Genomic DNA, 18414 nt, shown 5'->3' on the forward strand with positions numbered 1-18414 from the left:
ACTCCACATCCCAACCACTGCTCCAGTGGTGGAAAGGAAACTAAGTATATTTACGAGTATGTTTACCTTATATTTATACATTTATATATGTATATTCAATTCTTTATACTTCTACTTCACTACATCTCAGAGGCAATTATTGTACTTTTTACTGTGGTTGATGTTGCACTGTAACTAGAACTGAAGCTCTGATGGCAGAGGTACTGTTGGCCATGAAGCTTGTTAATTCACACTACCCCTTCAGTTCACTTGAAGCCACAAGCCGCCTTTTCCCTGTGATGTTCAATGATCGCCAGATTGCTACACGTGGCAAAGACAGAATGAAAATATCTTTGCTGTCGGGTGGAAATCTTGTCCAAAACCATTCCTTTAAAAAAATATATATGTATTTTTTTATAAATAGTGAAAATAGCCGACGCGTTGTGATCTTGTAGATCGGCTATTTTCCCCTCACTTGTGTGACACTCTTGTATGATGAAGTAGGGTGATCATTTACTAAATTAATATAAAAAAAGTTGAGATAGTTGAGATGTGCAGATACAAGGTTTCTACCCGACAGCAACGATAACTTTGCTCCTTCCTTTTTTTGTTTTTTATTATAGCCTGAAGCACTTTTTTACTCATAGGGATATGCATGTGAGACTAGAAGATGGTGCAGAGGTTAAAGTTGATATCATGATATCATGTGAAAAAAAAGAGTAATTTGCTGTCTGAAATAAGAATCAACAACCTTGTCCAAATCTCTCTGGATGCTCCAAACCTTCAAGGTATGGCTGGATGGTTCTGTTTCTGTGCCGCATTTCCATCACTTTCCATCAGATATCAAACGTTGAGTGTATACATAAGTCAAAGTGCAGGTGCACTGTAACTACTGCTAAGATTTAAACTCTCATGTACTGTACCTGTACAGGCCGTGGACCCCTATCTTAAAATGGTGTGTGCCAGGGACCCCCCAGAGAAGATTTTTTTTTTCCAAAGAAATTCAAAAATAGCAGATGTACAAGCTTGCAGCGTGTCACAAAGTGACACAAAGTGACACACTATGAGCTTGTAGATCTGAATCTAAATGGATGAAGTGGTTAAAGTGATGGTGATGATATATTAACACATTATGCTTGGGGACCCCCCTGGAACCAACCAAGGACCCTTAGGGGTCCCCTGGACCCCACTTTGAGAACCACTGATATACATAAAGTGATGTTGCCTGTATGACAGCCTATGTCTGTATGCCTGTATGACAGGGCTTAGCGCTATTCATCAGCCTGACGGTTAAGCAGCTGGAGACCACATGGGGTTTCTTTCATAGTCTGGTCGTGTGGATTGTGATACATACAGTACGTTCAGGTATTACTTGCCGCACCTGCCTAACGCCGGCAGTGGGAACACATTATATATAGTCTGGGGTGACTGGGGAGTGTCCTTGATAATGTGCTCAGACTTGGATATAATATCCTGGAGGGAGAAGGCGCTGGGCCGTCCGCAGACACCACCCTCTGGCTATAACTATTCATTTCAACAGGGACCTCAGGGGAGTGTCTACAGTATGCAGTCGTCTGCGCTCGCTGTGCTACTTACGTTGACATGCCAGCCTCTTCAGTCTATGGTGTACATTGTACATTGCTTATTGCAGTGGTTCTCAAACTTTTTCATGTCAAGGACCCCCAAAATGATACGTATTAGGCCGCGGACCCGCATCTCAAAATATTTTGTTCCAGGGACCCCCAGAAGCAAATATACCTCTGCTATTTTGTGGCTTTAGCGCATGGTAAAAAATAATAATGGCACAAAAATTGCCGTCCTAAAATGTTGAGGTCCTCACAAGTATAGTAATACAAACATAACTTAGCTTAGCTGTGTATCTCTTGACACCACAGTCTGGTGAAATGCCACATTTTCAGACACTGGGGTGTTAGTGAAATAAAACATGTTTTATCCTTCCTGTAATCTATTTTCATCTCCAACATCTTCAGCATTTACAGCCGCTCCTATACAATTACGTTTCTAACTGCATGACGTGACATTTACCGCTGTTGTGCTGCTACTAGCACACGGCCCATGCTTCACAACATGACATACAAGTCATTATAGTGCTATATTTATGCCTGGAAATCTTCTCTTCTCTTCTCTTCTCTTCTCTTCTCTTCTCTTCTCTTCTCTTCTCTTCTCTTCTCTTCTCTTCTCTTCTCTTCTCTTCTCCTCTCCTCACATTGAACCTAGCTGCCCAGTACAATATGTTGCCAGTATATATATATAGAGAGTTTGCCAATGAATTAGGCCGGTACAGTAGCTATATGTTAAGAATTATACAACATGTAATGCAGAGATATTAAACATATTACTATTTTGTAAGTGTGCTTTGTCAACTTTGTCACCAAAATAATGTAATCTTTCAAGATGTTTAAATTATTAAGACTGCATCGTACAATAAATGCACAAAATCGCAGAGGACTGTGTCGATTGATACTGTATGCTTATTAGACAGCTAGACAGACACCAGGTCCTGGTAGGATGGACAACCAGCTGTACCATCCATCCCCAGCAGTTAAGTTAGGTACCACTCTACTTACTATACTATCTCAATTGACTCAACAGTTTTCTGAAAAAACCTGTTGCTATATCAGTGGTGCTCAAACTTTTTCATGTCAAGGACCCCCAAAATGTATTTGTATTTGGCCGTCGACCCCCCCCCCCACCCCCATCTCAAAATATTTTGTTCCAGGGACCCCCAGAAGCAAAGATTTGAGTCAAAAATGTTCACTTTAAAACATGTATGTATTCAAAGATTTGAATATATAGATTTGATATATATTAAGCCTTTTATTATTTAGGTGCAAGTATACAGAGTGACTGACGTTTCAGTCTTTCGACCTTCCTCAGAGTCATGTTTTCCGCAGATGACTCTGAGGAAGGTCGAAAGACCGAAAATAAAGGCTAATAAAAGGCTTAAAATGTCTTTGTTGCTCCAGCGTTGATCTCTTCTGCTCATAGCGAGTCATTCTGTGCCGTGCTATGAGCTTGAATATCTGCTATTTTTTATATTGATATTTTTTTAATATTAAAAATACTTTTATATGCTTCCACTTTTATATGCTTTTTTTAATATGCTTCCACCACATCAGTATAAAATGACACGCTTCCCGGTTTTAATGGGTTAAATAACATTCTATCTAAATTATTATTCTTAACATTGTGGACTAGAAAAACAAGCCTAAGTAACGAATGAGAAAGAATGACCAATATATGTCTGGTAGTCATATCTTGGTCAGCCGCTATAGCATCAATGGAAGTCGCTAGCATCAATCGAGAAGGTTGTGAAGATCAGACTTTCTACACACACGCTCTACACACACACACACAGATCGTTGAAAACTGATTTGAGTGGATCTGGTAGATCAGACCTACTCTTCACATTCGCACAGATACAGATGCTTTAGAAGTGTTTGGTGCCCGGGGGAGAAGGAGGTGCATGCAGTGCACACCTGGTTTGCTCTCCCTTATGCCTGTTGATGCGGGAGCCTTTTGAAGTGTTGACTGTCAATGTGGGGAGAGTGAACTAATCAGACAAATCTACGCTAATGTGTGTGTGTGCGTGTGCGTGCACATGCGCGTGATGTGTGAAGAGAGGCAGGTGAAGAAATCATCTCATCAATATGAGATGAATGCATTACATTCGCATATGCCTTGAAGTGATTAGTTTGGCATGTTCAGTCTATGACAAGTCTTTATTAAGTTTGAGTAGACTATTACAATTAAAATGTAGTCATTTAGAGCTACACAGTGAGAGTTAATAACACGTTCTCTCTGTAGATCTATGTTTAATATCTTGTTTTGTGTCTCTCTCTGTATATCTCTATTTCTCTCTGTTTATCTCCTGCTCATCCAGTCTGATTCAGTTATGCTTTGACACAGCACATTACTAATAACATTAGTGTTAAGGCTAGACAAGTTAAAGATAGAAGCATGTGTTTTCAAGATGGCACTGCATTAGTGTTTTAGTTCAAGCTTCTTCTGATCTCTGAACTGCTCTCTAAAACTAAAAAAAATAGTTTGGTCAAAAGATGAGGAGAATGAGGTGACATTTCAACATTTTAGCTGATGGTAAACATATTTCTGGTGCTTCCACCACATCAGTTTGGCCACGCTGCTGAGCACGCTCATGTGTGGCTCATATATTGTGTGTTCTTCACCCGTTATTAGGATTCAGGATGTTTGGAACTATACCAATATTACTATACCGTAGTGTTTACTACTAAGCTATTGGTCACCCGATGGCAAGTGCTACTTCAGCATTCTTCTTCAGATGTTGGTTTAGGCAATAAATGATTAAACATTATATGAATATTATTCATTTACAACGGAAGTCTGTGAAATTGTCGGAACTCTCTCTCTCTCAACAGCTCAGTAGCTGCTGTGGATGGTTCAGATTAGCTGGTCAGCTCCAGTCAGACATGACTAACAGGGTTAACATACTGTAAGCCTTCTCATGTAATCTGTGCTTGATGTCACCGGTGCAAACTCATTGTCACCTCTCTACAGCAGCACTCATATCCACATGTTGAACTCTGATGTGCTCATGGTATTTTCCAGTGGTTTTCAACCTTTTCAGGCCGTGACCCCCATAAATCATCATATTTGTACTGGGGAGCCCCCCACCCTGACAAGCACTTGGAATAGGCTCTATGCACTGCAGCCATTTTGCAGAAAAAAATTGGGCCTCTTCTTACTTCCTTCACAGGTGTTACCAATGATACTAATGAAGGCTCTGTTCCATTCTGGTCAAACAGAGTCAGGGTGCTGATATTGTGCATGTTGGCTCTCTAGAAATACTAGTGGGTCTCAAAGTCATGGGGGTCCTTGAAATTAAAACGCTTGAGAACCACTGTGCTACACTAAATGGAACAGAGCCTTCATTAGTGTCATTGGTAACACCTGTGAAGGAAGCAAGGAAGGGGCCCAATTTCTGTCCAATATGGCTGCTGTGCATAGAGCCTATTGTAGAAGTTGAGGCATTCAGTTTGACTCGGTTCCACAGATTAATATAGTAAAAATAGCCGATCTGCAAGCTCACAAAGCCTCGCAACGCGAGGCGAGGTTTCCAACCGATCAGTGATGGTTTGTAAATCTCTTAGCTTGGACAAAATGTAACACATTTGTAAACGCTCAGAGTTAAATTAATACTGCACAGTACACCACTTTTAGCCTGAATGGCTGCCTAAAAGGTGTGTGTTGGGCCATTAAGGTTCCGCAGGGCAGTAAAAGTGTGTTAAAGTGAATGATGACAGCGGTGGTTAAGTTTATGTAGCCTGCATGCAGCTCTTTATGAGACTAGAGTATAGAAACACTTTATATTAGTCCCCGGCTAGGGAGGAGAACACAGATAATAGGTGATAATAATGTGAATCACGATGAACTGCATTGTTTTTGCCTCTAGTTATCCCTGCAAACAGTGCAGGGTTGCCTGCAGTGTTGCCAAGTATGCTTATTAAAAGCGACTTTTTGCTTGTTTTTTTCCGGAAAGTCACTTGTACTGTAAATATTGGTGGTTGTGTTTTTTTGGAGGCTTGTTTCTAAAGTGCTGTTGCTTATTTTGGGCTTGATTCCTAATTCTCAAACATATACATGTCAAGGACCCCCAAATTAATATGTATTTGTCCCCGGACTTCCATCTGAAAATACTAATACTCTCCTATACAAGATTTGTGTAGTTAAAATGTTTCTTTTTCAAGATTCTTTGAAAATGGCAGATCTACAAGGTCACAATGCGTCACATCGGCTATTTTCAAATAGCCGATTTAGGGTTAAAGTGATTCAACTGATTTTAATTCTAATTTATATTAAAGTCATTTTGCTGGGGAGCCCTGTGTGTGTGATCATGTGACCTACAGTAATCGTTTCATTTGGGCTTGTTTTCGTAGACCTGTTTGCGTGTTTCTCTCACACAATCTGGCAAAACTGATGCAGGCTTGCATGCAGTTTGTCTCTGCAGAAATTGTGCCTCTCTGCTGTCTGAACCACTTTCAACCTGGCAGCCCTATTTTTGGGCATGTCATTATCCTACTATAAAATTAGCAACAAAAAAATACATATTTATTTGTCTTCAGCGGGTTGACCATGTGTCCAAAATTGCACTTGGCCATTGGCCATTGGCATATGCAGAGAGCATAGAAGCCAATTCACTGCAGGGTTGCCTGCAGTGTTGCCAAGTCTGCTTATTAAAAGCGACTTTTTGCTTGTTTTTTTCCGGAAAGTCACTTGTACTGTAAATATTGGTGGTTGTGTTTTTTTGGGGGCTTGTTTCTAAAGTGCTGTTGCTTATATTGGGCTTGATTCCTAATTCTCAAACATATACATGTCAAGGACCCCCAAATGAATATGTATTTGTCCCCGGACTTCCATCTGAAAATACTAATACTCTCCTATACAAGATTTGTGTAGTTAAAATGTTCCTTTTTCAAGATTCTTTCAAAATGGCAGATCTACAAGGTCACAATGCGTCACATCGGCTATTTTCAAATAGCCGATTTAGGGTTAAAGTGATTCAACTGATTTTAATTCTAATTTATATTAAATCATTTTGCTGGGGAGCCCTGTGTGTGTGATCATGTGACCTACAGTAATCGTTTCATTTGGGCTTGTTTTCGTAGACCTGTTTGCGTGTTTCTCTCACACAATCTGCCAAAACTGATGCAGGCTTGCATGCAGTTTGTCTCTGCAGAAACTGTGCCTCTCTGCTGTCTGAACCACTTTCAGCCTGGCAGCCCTAATTTGGGGCATGTCATTGACCATTGGCATGTGCAGAGAGCAAAGAAGCCGATTCACTTCACTTTTCTCCAAATGTAAGTTTTATTAGCATTTTCTGTCTGTAGTTGTGGTCACTGTCCCCGCAGGCTATAGGATCTGTAGTTGAGGTCCGCATCTCCACAGGCTATGGGATCTGACGACGCGGTCCTATAGCTCAGATAGACAGTGGGTGGAAATACAGGTATTGACTAGTAGTCTCTCTCCATCCATCATATATATATATTATATATATATATTTATTGCCCTACAAGCTCAAATGTGGCTGTTTTCACCTGGTTTCACCGTCGTATGACAGAGGTATAGAATATACCGTAGGTCTTCAGTGGCTAAAAGAGGACACTAGAAAAGTGCTGCGAGGATACATTAAGAGAAGGCTTGAAGGAGACAGGAGATGAGAGGAGGAAATGAGAAGCGTGGAGAATAAGAAGAGCACAGTAGGGACCTTCAGGGGGGACACATGGGGAGCTTTTCATCTTCTGAGAAAAGGAAAATGAGCAGACATCCAGGGTGAGGAGTAAAGCAGTGGAGATGATTGGAGAGGTAGGAGGGCCGTGGGTAAGGGTTGGGATCCTTTAGAAATTTTACAATGCCGGTTCCTTAAAGGACGACTTCACCCATTTTCATATATATATATATATATATATATATATATATATATATATATATATATATATATATATATATATATATATATATATATATATATATATATATCTTCATATAATTGGTCCTCACTAATACTCATGATAAAATGGTAAAAAAAAAATCTACTCGGTCTGTGTCTCATAGGAGGGCTGTGGACAGTCCGGAAACCCTTTTTTTCCAACAAGATTTCACATTTTTTATTTCGATTTTTATTAACGCGAGAACAATAGCTTCTATTATTGCATTGCAACTTTCCAGGAATAGAAAGCCTGCAGTTTCTATTAGCTTGGATTCCCCATCGATGATGTCACTGGTAGACGGGACTCTGAGCTGTCCACAGCTCTCCTCTGAGACACAGACCGAGTAGGATTTTTTTTACCATTTTATCATGAGCATTAGTGAGGACCAATTATATGAAGATAGGTTGAAAATTGGTGAAGTCGTCCTTTAAGGATTTTTTTTGTATTATTATTATTCTATTTAATGTTAGCCTTCATTATGAGTTTTGATTAAAACAAATTAAATCATACATACAGTATTGCCTGCATATTATGGTAGTGGTTCTCAGTGGTAGGGTGTTGCTTCCGTCTCTCCACTCACTGGAGATGGGACGAAAATGTGTTATTATCGTTTAATTATCGAGTTAAAAAACACTCACAATAACCATACACTGGACCTGAGTTGGCTCTGTACTTGGATTGCATTCTACACCAAATTTCTTCACCAAAAATAGCAGATCTACAAGCTTATAACATGTCTCGTGGTGACGCGTTGTGAGCTTGTAGATCTTTTGACTCATGTTCCCCCCCAGAATATGGATGCTGGGGTAGAAGTGGTTAACATAAGAAGCATTTTAAGAGTTTTAAGCATATTTTGATTCCCGCGATAGTATTGTAAATCACAATTATTTTGGCCACAATAATCATGACATGAAATGTTCATATCGTCCCATAACTACCACTCTCCTCCATTCAGCCACACCACCACTCCTACTTAGCCAATCACATGATATGGATTCTGTCTAAGACGCCTGATTGGTTTAATTTACCAAACTGCTTCCCTCCTGAAGATGAGAAATGAAAGAGTGATACCTTTACTCCCATATAATTATTAATTGTTCATGGTTAGCTATTGTTCATATAGAAATTAATATAAAAAGAAAACTGCAGAGAATGGGATAGGAACAGCAGGGACATGTCTGAATTCCTTCTCGGGCATGAACACGGTGAAATCCTTGGTGTCCGTTTAACTCTTGACTTAGAATTCATGGGAGAATTGCATGTGTTCAGAAGGACCCTTAAGGGTCCATTTGGTTCCACTTGTACACTCAGAGTTAAATGACCACTGAGATTTAACATTGAATGGATAAAGAAGAGACAGAATCACAAGAAGAAGCATGAGAATGCAGCCTGGCAGCAATAAGCCCAAAGGCTGCGGCTCAGATTTACTCGACGACTAAGCCAAGGTGCTGTGAAGCATGTCAGGCTCAGACGTGGATATTCTGATCAAACCGTGTTTAATAAGTTTCAATGTATGTGAGAGTATGTGACTGATGTGTTTATTTTTAGCCTAGTCAGCAGCCTTGCGGAACTGAAGCAATTTCAGTTATCTAGACGTGAACACGGTGCCTTCAATGACACCATATTCCTTTATCATTCCTCTGTCCGTCTGTCCCTGCGACCGGTCACGCACTGTTGTATTTGCTATGCAGCACAGTCTTTGCAGAGCCCCCAAGGCTAATCAATACTAATATTTATTTCACATCCATTTACTTCATTAGTGGAGTCAGCACTGTGCTGGAGGTGCTCTCACGGACAAGACACCATTAGAGATGCAGCTGAAAGGCCACTGCATAGAGAATTCATTACTAAGCCTTTAGGAGGAGTCAGTGAAAAGCCTGCTGCTGCTGAGCCATAGGATGCCTCTATCCTCCATCTGCTACTCTTTCCATACTGGCTTTTCTGTCCAGCATCCCCTCATACATCCATCGTCTCTATGGGCAGCAGACCCCATGCCTGGGACAAGGTCAGTGTTTTCAGAAGCCTGTCCAAGTCTCCTCCTCAGATATCTTGCATGTCAGAGGTTTGTGCCGAGATGGAAATGAACAGTAATTCTTGTTGGAACAGAAGTAAATGTGAAAGGACTTGAATGCAAGAAGAAACGTGACCATATCCCTTGTCTGCCCCTTATACGCCTGTTAATTACCCTTAGATCCTCAGACAGGGCCCTCCTTGCCGTCTAGGAACAGAATGATGAGGCTGTCAAGTGTAGGATTTCAGGGACATTATCTAGACCAGTGTTTTTTTGGCTTGGATCAAAAGTCATTTGTTTTCAAGTAAAAAAATAAAAAAATAAATATTTTTTAAAACTTTTTTTAATAAATTATTTTTTTGATATGAGTGTTAGATTATCATTAAAATCTTAAAGGACGACTTCACCCATTTTCAACCTATCTTCATATAATTGGGTCTCACTAATGCTCATGATAATATGGTATCATTTTTGTACACTTAATCTGTGTCTCAGAGGAGGGCTATGGACAGTTCAGAAACCCGCCCACCAGTGACATCATCATTAAGCAGGTTTATATTTTTTTTCAAGTTTTCATTTTTTATTTCATTTTTCATTTACGCGAGAACAATAGCTTCCGTTATAGCATGCTAACTTTCCAGGAATAGAAAGTCTGCAGTTTCTATTAGCTTGGATTCCCCATCGATGATGTCAATGGTAGGCGTGTTTCTGAACTGTCCACACCCCTCCTCTGAGACACACAGAGTAGACACCAATTGTATGTTATCATGAGCATTAGTGAGGAAGATAGGTTGAAAATGGGTGATCTCGGCCCACAGGTTGACAATGGCTGATCTAAAAGCACGGTGACACCATGCTATCTGAACACTGTGGTACCATGCTATCTGAACACTGTGGTACCATGCTATCTGAACACTGTGGTACCATGCTCTCTGAACACTGTGGTACCATGCTCTCTGAACACCGTGGTACCATGCTATCTGAACACTGTGGTACCATGCTATCTGAACACTGTGGTACCATGCTATCTGAACACTGTGGTACCATGCTATCTGAACACTGTGGTACCATGCTATCTGAACACTGTGGTACCATGCTATCTGAACACTGTGGTACCATGCTCTCTGAACACTGTGGTACCATGCTATCTGAACACTGTGGTACCATGCTATCTGAACACTGTGGTACCATGCTCTCTGAACACTGTGGTACCATGCTATCTGAACACTGTGGTACCATGCTACCTGAACACTGTGGTACCATGCTACCTGAACACTGTGGTACCATGCTCTCTGAACACTGTGGTACCATGCTATCTGAACACTGTGGTACCATGCTCTCTGAACACTGTGGTACCATGCTACCTGAACACTGTGGTACCATGCTCTCTGAACACTGTGGTACCATGCTACCTGAACACTGTGGTACCATGCTCTCTGAACACTGTGGTACCATGCTATCTGAACACTGTGGTACCATGCTATCTGAACACTGTGGTACCATGCTACCTGAACACTGTTGTACCATGCTATCTGAACACTGTGGTACCATGCTACCTGAACACTGTGGTACCATGCTATCTGAACACTGTGGTACCATGCTCTCTGAACACTGTGGTACCATGCTCTCTGAACACTGTGGTACCATGCTCTCTGAACACTGTGGTACCATGCTACCTGAACACTGTGGTACCATGCTATCTGAACACTGTGGTACCATGCTATCTGAACACTGTGGTACCATGCTCTCTGAACACTGTGGTACCATGCTCTCTGAACACTGTGGTACCATGCTCTCTGAACACTGTGGTACCATGCTCTCTGAACACTGTGGTACCATGCTACCTGAACACTGTGGTACCATGCTATCTGAACACTGTGGTACCATGCTATCTGAACACTGTGGTACCATGCTATCTGAACACTGTGGTACCATGCTACCTGAACACTGTGGTACCATGCTACCTGAACACTGTGGTACCATGCTACCTGAACACTGTGGTACCATGCTCTCTGAACACTGTGGTACCATGCTATCTGAACACTGTGGTACCATGCTCTCTGAACACTGTGGTACCATGCTCTCTGAACACTGTGGTACCATGCTCTCTGAACACTGTGGTACCATGCTACCTGAACACTGTGGTACCATGCTATCTGAACACTGTGGTACCATGCTCTCTGAACACTGTGGTACCATGCTACCTGAACACTGTGGTACCATGCTCTCTGAACACTGTGGTACCATGCTACCTGAACACTGTGGTACCATGCTACCTGAACACTGTGGTACCATGCTATCTGAACACTGTGGTACCATGCTATCTGAACACTGTGGTACCATGCTATCTGAACACTGTGGTACCATGCTCTCTGAACACTGTGGTACCATGCTATCTGAACACTGTGGTACCATGCTATCTGAACACTGTGGTACCATGCTATCTGAACACTGTGGTATACCAAGGCACTGTGCTCTATGAACACTGTGGTACCGAGGTACCGATTGTACTCTGAATACTGTGGTATCGAGGCCATTTAGTCACCTTAACGACGTCTCTGCTCCTCTCCACAGATCTGTTCCTGACAACCAAAGGATCCAACGACTTTGAGACCTGGGTCAACGAGGTGAGATGAACCGCTAAGCAATGCAATGCCTATCACACACACGCGCGCACACGCGCGCGCACACACACACACACACACACACACACACACACACACACACACACACACACACACACACACACACACACACACACACACACACACACACACACACACACACACACACACACACACACACACACACACACACACACACACACACACACACACACACACACACACACACACACACACACGCACGCACACCTGAGCTCTGCACCCCCCTCTCTCTATCTCTCTCACTAAACATTCTTTATTCTCCCTCTCATACCGCATAACACTATCTCTCTCCAGCTAAGCTCTGTGTGTGCGTGTGTGTGTGTGTGCGTGCGTGTGCGTGCGTGCATGGTTGTGAATTTGTGTGCCTTCCCCATCTCCTCTGGTGTTATAGTACACACACACACACACACACACACACACACACACACACACACACACACACACACACACACACACACACACACACCTGTAGTGTCATCACATGGCCTATAGCAGCCCACAGCTCCAGTGGTTAACATTCTGTGAGGGGAGGGAGGTCCTCATTGAAATGCAGCAAACCACACTGGGTCTGTCTTATCAGAACCGCCACAGCCGGGTGGAAACCGCGCATGTCCAAAACCGTTCTTGTTTGTGTTATTATTATTTGAAATACATTTTTTAAATAGTGAAAACAATCCTACAAGCTGAGCTGGCTAAATCTACTTTTGTGTTACACTCGTGAATGATGAAGTAGGGTTTTAATTTACACCAAAATAAATGGTCTCTGTGGGGTGGAAACCTCATATGTCCAACGCTGTTACTTTTCAGGATTCAAATAAAAAAATAGCAAAAAAGTAGCAGATCTACAAGCTCAAAACGCGTCGCTTCGTGCCGTGTTTCGAGCTTGTGGATCTGCTACTTTTGGTGCTTTTGTGTGACGCTGCAGTATGATCAAGTAGGGTGTTAAAGGTAGGGTAAGTGATATTTTTGGGTTAAAACAAAAAGTATTTTGTTAAAAGGTTAAAATACTATATTCTGATAGTAATCATTGCTATAGAGTGTTTGTTCAGTAACAGGAGTCTCCATGTCTCTCCAGCTCTTTAATAAACAGAAAATACATTTTTCGGTAGGTGTCAAAATCTCAGCCAATCAGGAGAAAGTACCCATTTTTAATTAAGCTTAATTTGTATAGTGTTCCAGTTCCAATTTTGTCTGCTCATTTCTTAGTGTCATCACTTCCAATTTCACTTGTTTAATCTGTATCCTGATTGAGTTCTCTGTCCTGGTTGGATAAAATTGGAAATGAAACTGAAACTGAAACGAAAAAGCATTTTCTGTTTTATAAAGAGCTGGAGAGACAAGGAGACTCCTAATACTGAACAAACACTCTATAGCAATGAGTACTATCAGAATATAGAGCTATTTAACACTTATTTTAACCAATGCAAATCACTTACCCTACCTTTAATTAGCGGAAAAAAACACAAAAAGTTAGAATATGGAGATAAGAGGTTTTTGCCCGACTACAGCGAAATAAAAAGAGAGAGAGAATGGGAGGGAGAGAGAGAGAAAAATGGTCAGGCGGGGGTGCAGAGGAGTACGTGTGGACAATACATCCTCTAAGGTTTAATGTCCTCTAACCCACTTCCTACCTAACAGCACATGATGGATGCAATGTGACATAAAACTGCTTTGACTGCATAACAAGCCCTATTATATACACATTTATCTCTGCTAGGACACCATTCAGCCCTCTGTCTGTCTGTCTGTCTGTCTGTCTGTCTGTCTGTCTGTCTGTCTGTCTGTCTGTCTGTCTGTCCGCAGCTATTCTCGAAAACCACTTGGCCAATCAACATCATATTTCTTGTGCTCGCTGACAGCAGCCCAAGGACCTCAGGTCTTGAAGGTTTTTTTCAAATGGGACTTTTCACTCAAAGATTTGGCGCCCCCCCCACCCCCCCCCCCGCCCCCTGTAGTAGCCCCTAGGGGCTGTTGGAAGACCACTGTCATACATCACTCTCAGCATAATGCCATGATGCCTCCTGGTGCACCTTTCTAGTTGCATTTGTCGACGTTGAATTGAACTGGTACTTTTCCTTATCCGTCTCGATTAAGACAAACTTATTGGAATTGATGAAAGAGAGGCTCTAGTGTCATTGAATGAGGAACGCAACAAGTCACGTTGAAAAAGGTTAAAGAAGATAAATGCTACAGATTGTGAAACATTTGATGAAGCCTCATTGGTTTTAGACAGAGGGGATGATGAAGACCATCCTCTCTCTATTTCTCGATATACTGCTTTTATTATGGGCTAACATCTGTCCACTCTGTCCATTCATCTCTTTTTATCCTCCTTTCTCTGCTCAGTTTACTGCTTTTTTGCACACACACACACACACACACACACACACACACACACACACACACACACACACACACACACACACACACACACACACACACACACACACACACACACACACACACACACACTCTGCATCTGTCTGACACACACACACTCTGCATCTGTCTGAGAGTAACACATGTTTATATCATGGGGGTGTCAAAAGCAATGTTGCAACAGAAGTGGCATTTTACCTTCTTTTGTTTCGGTGACCATGTTTGACTCTAACCCCTAATACTAAGCCCTACATGTCTAATCCCAACCCTGACCACAATCTGAGTATTTTTACTAATTGTAAGCTTAGCTCTACAGACCCTTTCCCTGAAGGGGGGGACCTATACAATGTCCCCGTAAGGTCAAGTTTATCTGGTTGTACTATCCTTGTGGGGATTTTTGGCCCCCACACATACGTGCGTGCATGTGCGCGCGCGCGTCTGTGTTTGTGTGTGTGTGTGTGTGTGTGTGTGTGTGTGTGTGCACACATACAGACACACACACACACACACACACACACACACACACACACACACAGACACACACACACACACACTGTGGTCATTGTGTTGGTTCAGTCATCTATCGGTCACACTGCACGGTTTTAATTACTTTTTTCTCTTTTTTCTTTTCCTTCTCTTCTAATCCTCCTTCCATCCGTCCTCATCCCTCCGTTTTTGTTCTGCCATTACACAACAGAATGTGCTGCTTTACCAAGGCTGTTTCTATTGGCCATTTAGCCCATCCCAGATTAACATCATGTTTTTAACTGCTGATATGCTCTTTCAGCGGGCAGTTTGTGAATGCGAATCAACGTTATTGTCACATCACAGTCTACAGGTGTAAAGCGTGGCTGAAATGCATGTTTTGTGCAAAGCTCCGTCGTTTTTGGTACTTTCAGAAAGAGGAAAAGGAAAAGATAAAAGGGGGGGGGGGGCAAGGGAGAAAATAATGTTTAAATAGAATCAGACAGTTAACACATTCATTGCCAGGTATTAATTAACTATTCCGCCACTGTCAGTGGTTTTACCTTATTTTTAGTCTTTTTGACGATCCACAGAAAGAAGAGAGATCTTTCCACCGAAAAAAAAACCCCCATTGCAACCGAGATCGTCCGTTCTGTAGTTATCGGCAGTTGAATATAGCTTGTTTTCACCAAAAACACAATCTGGGAAAAGAATACATTTAAATGTATTTTTATAAAGCTGATAATTATGGATAACAAGGTGAAAATGTTTTAGATGACATCATTCCTGGGTCATTCATAGGTTGGTGAAGAGTGCCCTCTAGCATAATCACTGAAAAACCCCAGATGATGTAATATTACATCATTGGCAGTCAAGCGTTGGATTTGAGATGACGTAATATTACGCCCATGGCAGTGTTTGAAATGTGTTAAAGAAAAACTCAAATATCTACATACAGTATACACATAGCATAGACCAGCAGGTACAGTATGTACATGAGGTTCAGAAAGAGTATCAACACATTGCCAGGTTCACATAGGAACCTGGGATGTTCCTAGGATGTAAAGCGGAATTGGAAGGTCCCCGGTCCGATCCCCAGCTCCTAATGGCTTTGTGTTTAAGTGTCCTTGAGCAATACACTTAAACCCGACTGCTTACAACAATTAATAGTATATTCTACATTCTTACTAAAACAGAACCCCATCATATATGTATATCCTGTATTAATGATGCTATATTATATCTACTATAGAACGATATCTTACTGTATGTCCTCTTGGTACTAATGGTATCTAAATTAAAACTACAGCAGAGCCTCATCTTATATTTGTCCTTAATTACATAGTCTACTGTATATTATAGAGCCATCACATATACGGATATGGATGTCAAATGAATAACTGTATGGTCATTATGAGTCATCCTACACCATTATTCTCCATAAGTGGGTGAGCCGAGTGCATGTGTGGCATGAACACAGAATGCTTGACTCTGTACACACTGATAAACTGAGGACATATTAGGTTCACCCTTCTGCAGTCGTGCGCGCGCGTGCGTGTGTGTGTGCGAGAGAGAGAGAGAGACAGGAACAGAAGGGAAGAATTTTCAGAAGACCTGTAATCCTTTCATCTTCACACATCAATCACCAGCTCACTGGCTGTCAAACACACACACACACACACACACACACACACACACACACACACACACACACACACACACACACACACACACACACACACACACACACACACACACACACACACAGATTTGCTGTAATCTTGGCATCTTCCAATCAGTCAATCACACTGACCAAGATGTAATCCTCGACACACAAATACACACATAGTTAACATCCTACCAAAAAAACATGTGTGTGTGTGGTGTGTGTGTGTGTGTGTGTGTGTGTGTGTGTGTGTGTGTGTGTGCGTGTACGTGTGTAGGTATTGACATGGGTTAAATCTCCTAGCCTTTGAGAAGATCAATCGGCTTCAAAGTGTTGCTAACGCTCACAATCTGCTCAAAGCCCTGAGAATAATCCTCTGTCTCTCTCTCTCTCTCTCTCTCTCTCTCTCTCTCTCTCTCTCTCTCTCTCTCTCTCTCTCTCTCTCTCTCTCTCTCTGAGGATCTTGTTCCTGTGATATGTGAGGTTCTCTCGGTGCTGATATCCTGTAATATGACCATAGTCTGTAAAAAAATAAAAGAATAACAATGGATTAAGGGAGCCGTGGCATCACCCATTGGTTTCTACAGACCCGTTTTGAAGCCACTATTTCAGCCAATTCAAATCCAGCATCTTGGAATATCCGGTCCTGAAAAGCAACCAGAAATTAATGTTACTGGGTGGAAGGGCAGCAAGGGCAGGTCTTCACTTAGTAGAACCAGTAGAAGCCCTAGAAGCGTACTTACTGTATCATAAAATAAAATTACTGGGACCATGATTTTCAGAAACTCATATTAGGGTTATAGTCGAGTCCACGTAAAGCTAGTCCAAGTCAAGACCACGTCCGAGGAGTGGCGAGACCGAGTCAAGACCCAATGTGGGAAGGGGCGAGACTGAGTCGAGACAGAAACCAGCTTATTATTGTTATCATTATTGTTATATTTTTTTTTCAAGCCCTCTTTTGATAGATATTGTGGAGTGAGACAGGGAACATAATGGAGAGAGAGAGTAGGGAAATGAAAGGCAGCAAATGGTCCGGCTGGCTAGGAATCAAATCCCTGTCCGCTTGTCAAGCATTTGAGCCCATGTGGTACGCGCCCGTTAACCACTCGCTATCAGGTCACCCTAGGGTTGTCACGATTACAAATTGAAGTTGACAATTAATCGTCACTCAAATAATTGTGATTAACGATTTAATTGTGTGGTTGGCATTGGACATTGGAACATGAAGCCTTTTAGGCTTTGTAAACAAATATTGCACAGGGCGGATATGACAGATAACTGAAATATACAAATAAATTGTTACATTTAAAAGCAGAAATAGCTGATCTACAAGCTTACTTGTAAGCTTGTAGATCTGCCATTTCTGCTTTTTTATATTTGAAAATGTGTAAACTTGGAAACGCATTATCTCAAATAATTGCCATTAGACAATTTCCTAATAGACATCATCATGACCATAAATGTGTTGATCCAACATCAAGCGTCAACATTTCTCTGGCAATGTATATGTTACATGGAGATTGGCATTCCAGGGAGAATGGAAAAGAAGCGCTTATTTTCACCGCCCGTCCGCCCCCCAGGCAATTCTGTAGAACCAACGCTAGAGGGCAATAAAATTCAGACAGACATGAGTCCCACACCACACACGCACGCATGCACACACACACACACGCGCGAAGCACAAGGGGGCGGGGGCGGGCTATGTTAGTGCAGCGAGTGGCAGTTGGGGCAAACGCAGTCACCCACAACATCATTTACGAT

General features: G+C 41.8%; 1 protein-coding gene across 1 annotated transcript in view; it reads left to right on the top strand.

Moving 5' to 3' along the window:
- Positions 1-18414, top strand: part of itfg1 (integrin alpha FG-GAP repeat containing 1) — a 170561-nt gene that overhangs the window by 34525 nt on the left and 117622 nt on the right. The window contains exon 7 of the mRNA XM_084067064.1: positions 12052-12104. Coding sequence (XP_083923190.1) covers positions 12052-12104 — 53 coding nt within the window. The remainder of the gene's footprint in view (positions 1-12051; positions 12105-18414) is intronic.

Source organism: Gymnoscopelus microlampas (assembly GCF_963454915.1).
Source record: "Gymnoscopelus microlampas genome assembly, chromosome: 1".
NCBI lineage: Eukaryota > Metazoa > Chordata > Actinopteri > Myctophiformes > Myctophidae > Gymnoscopelus > Gymnoscopelus microlampas.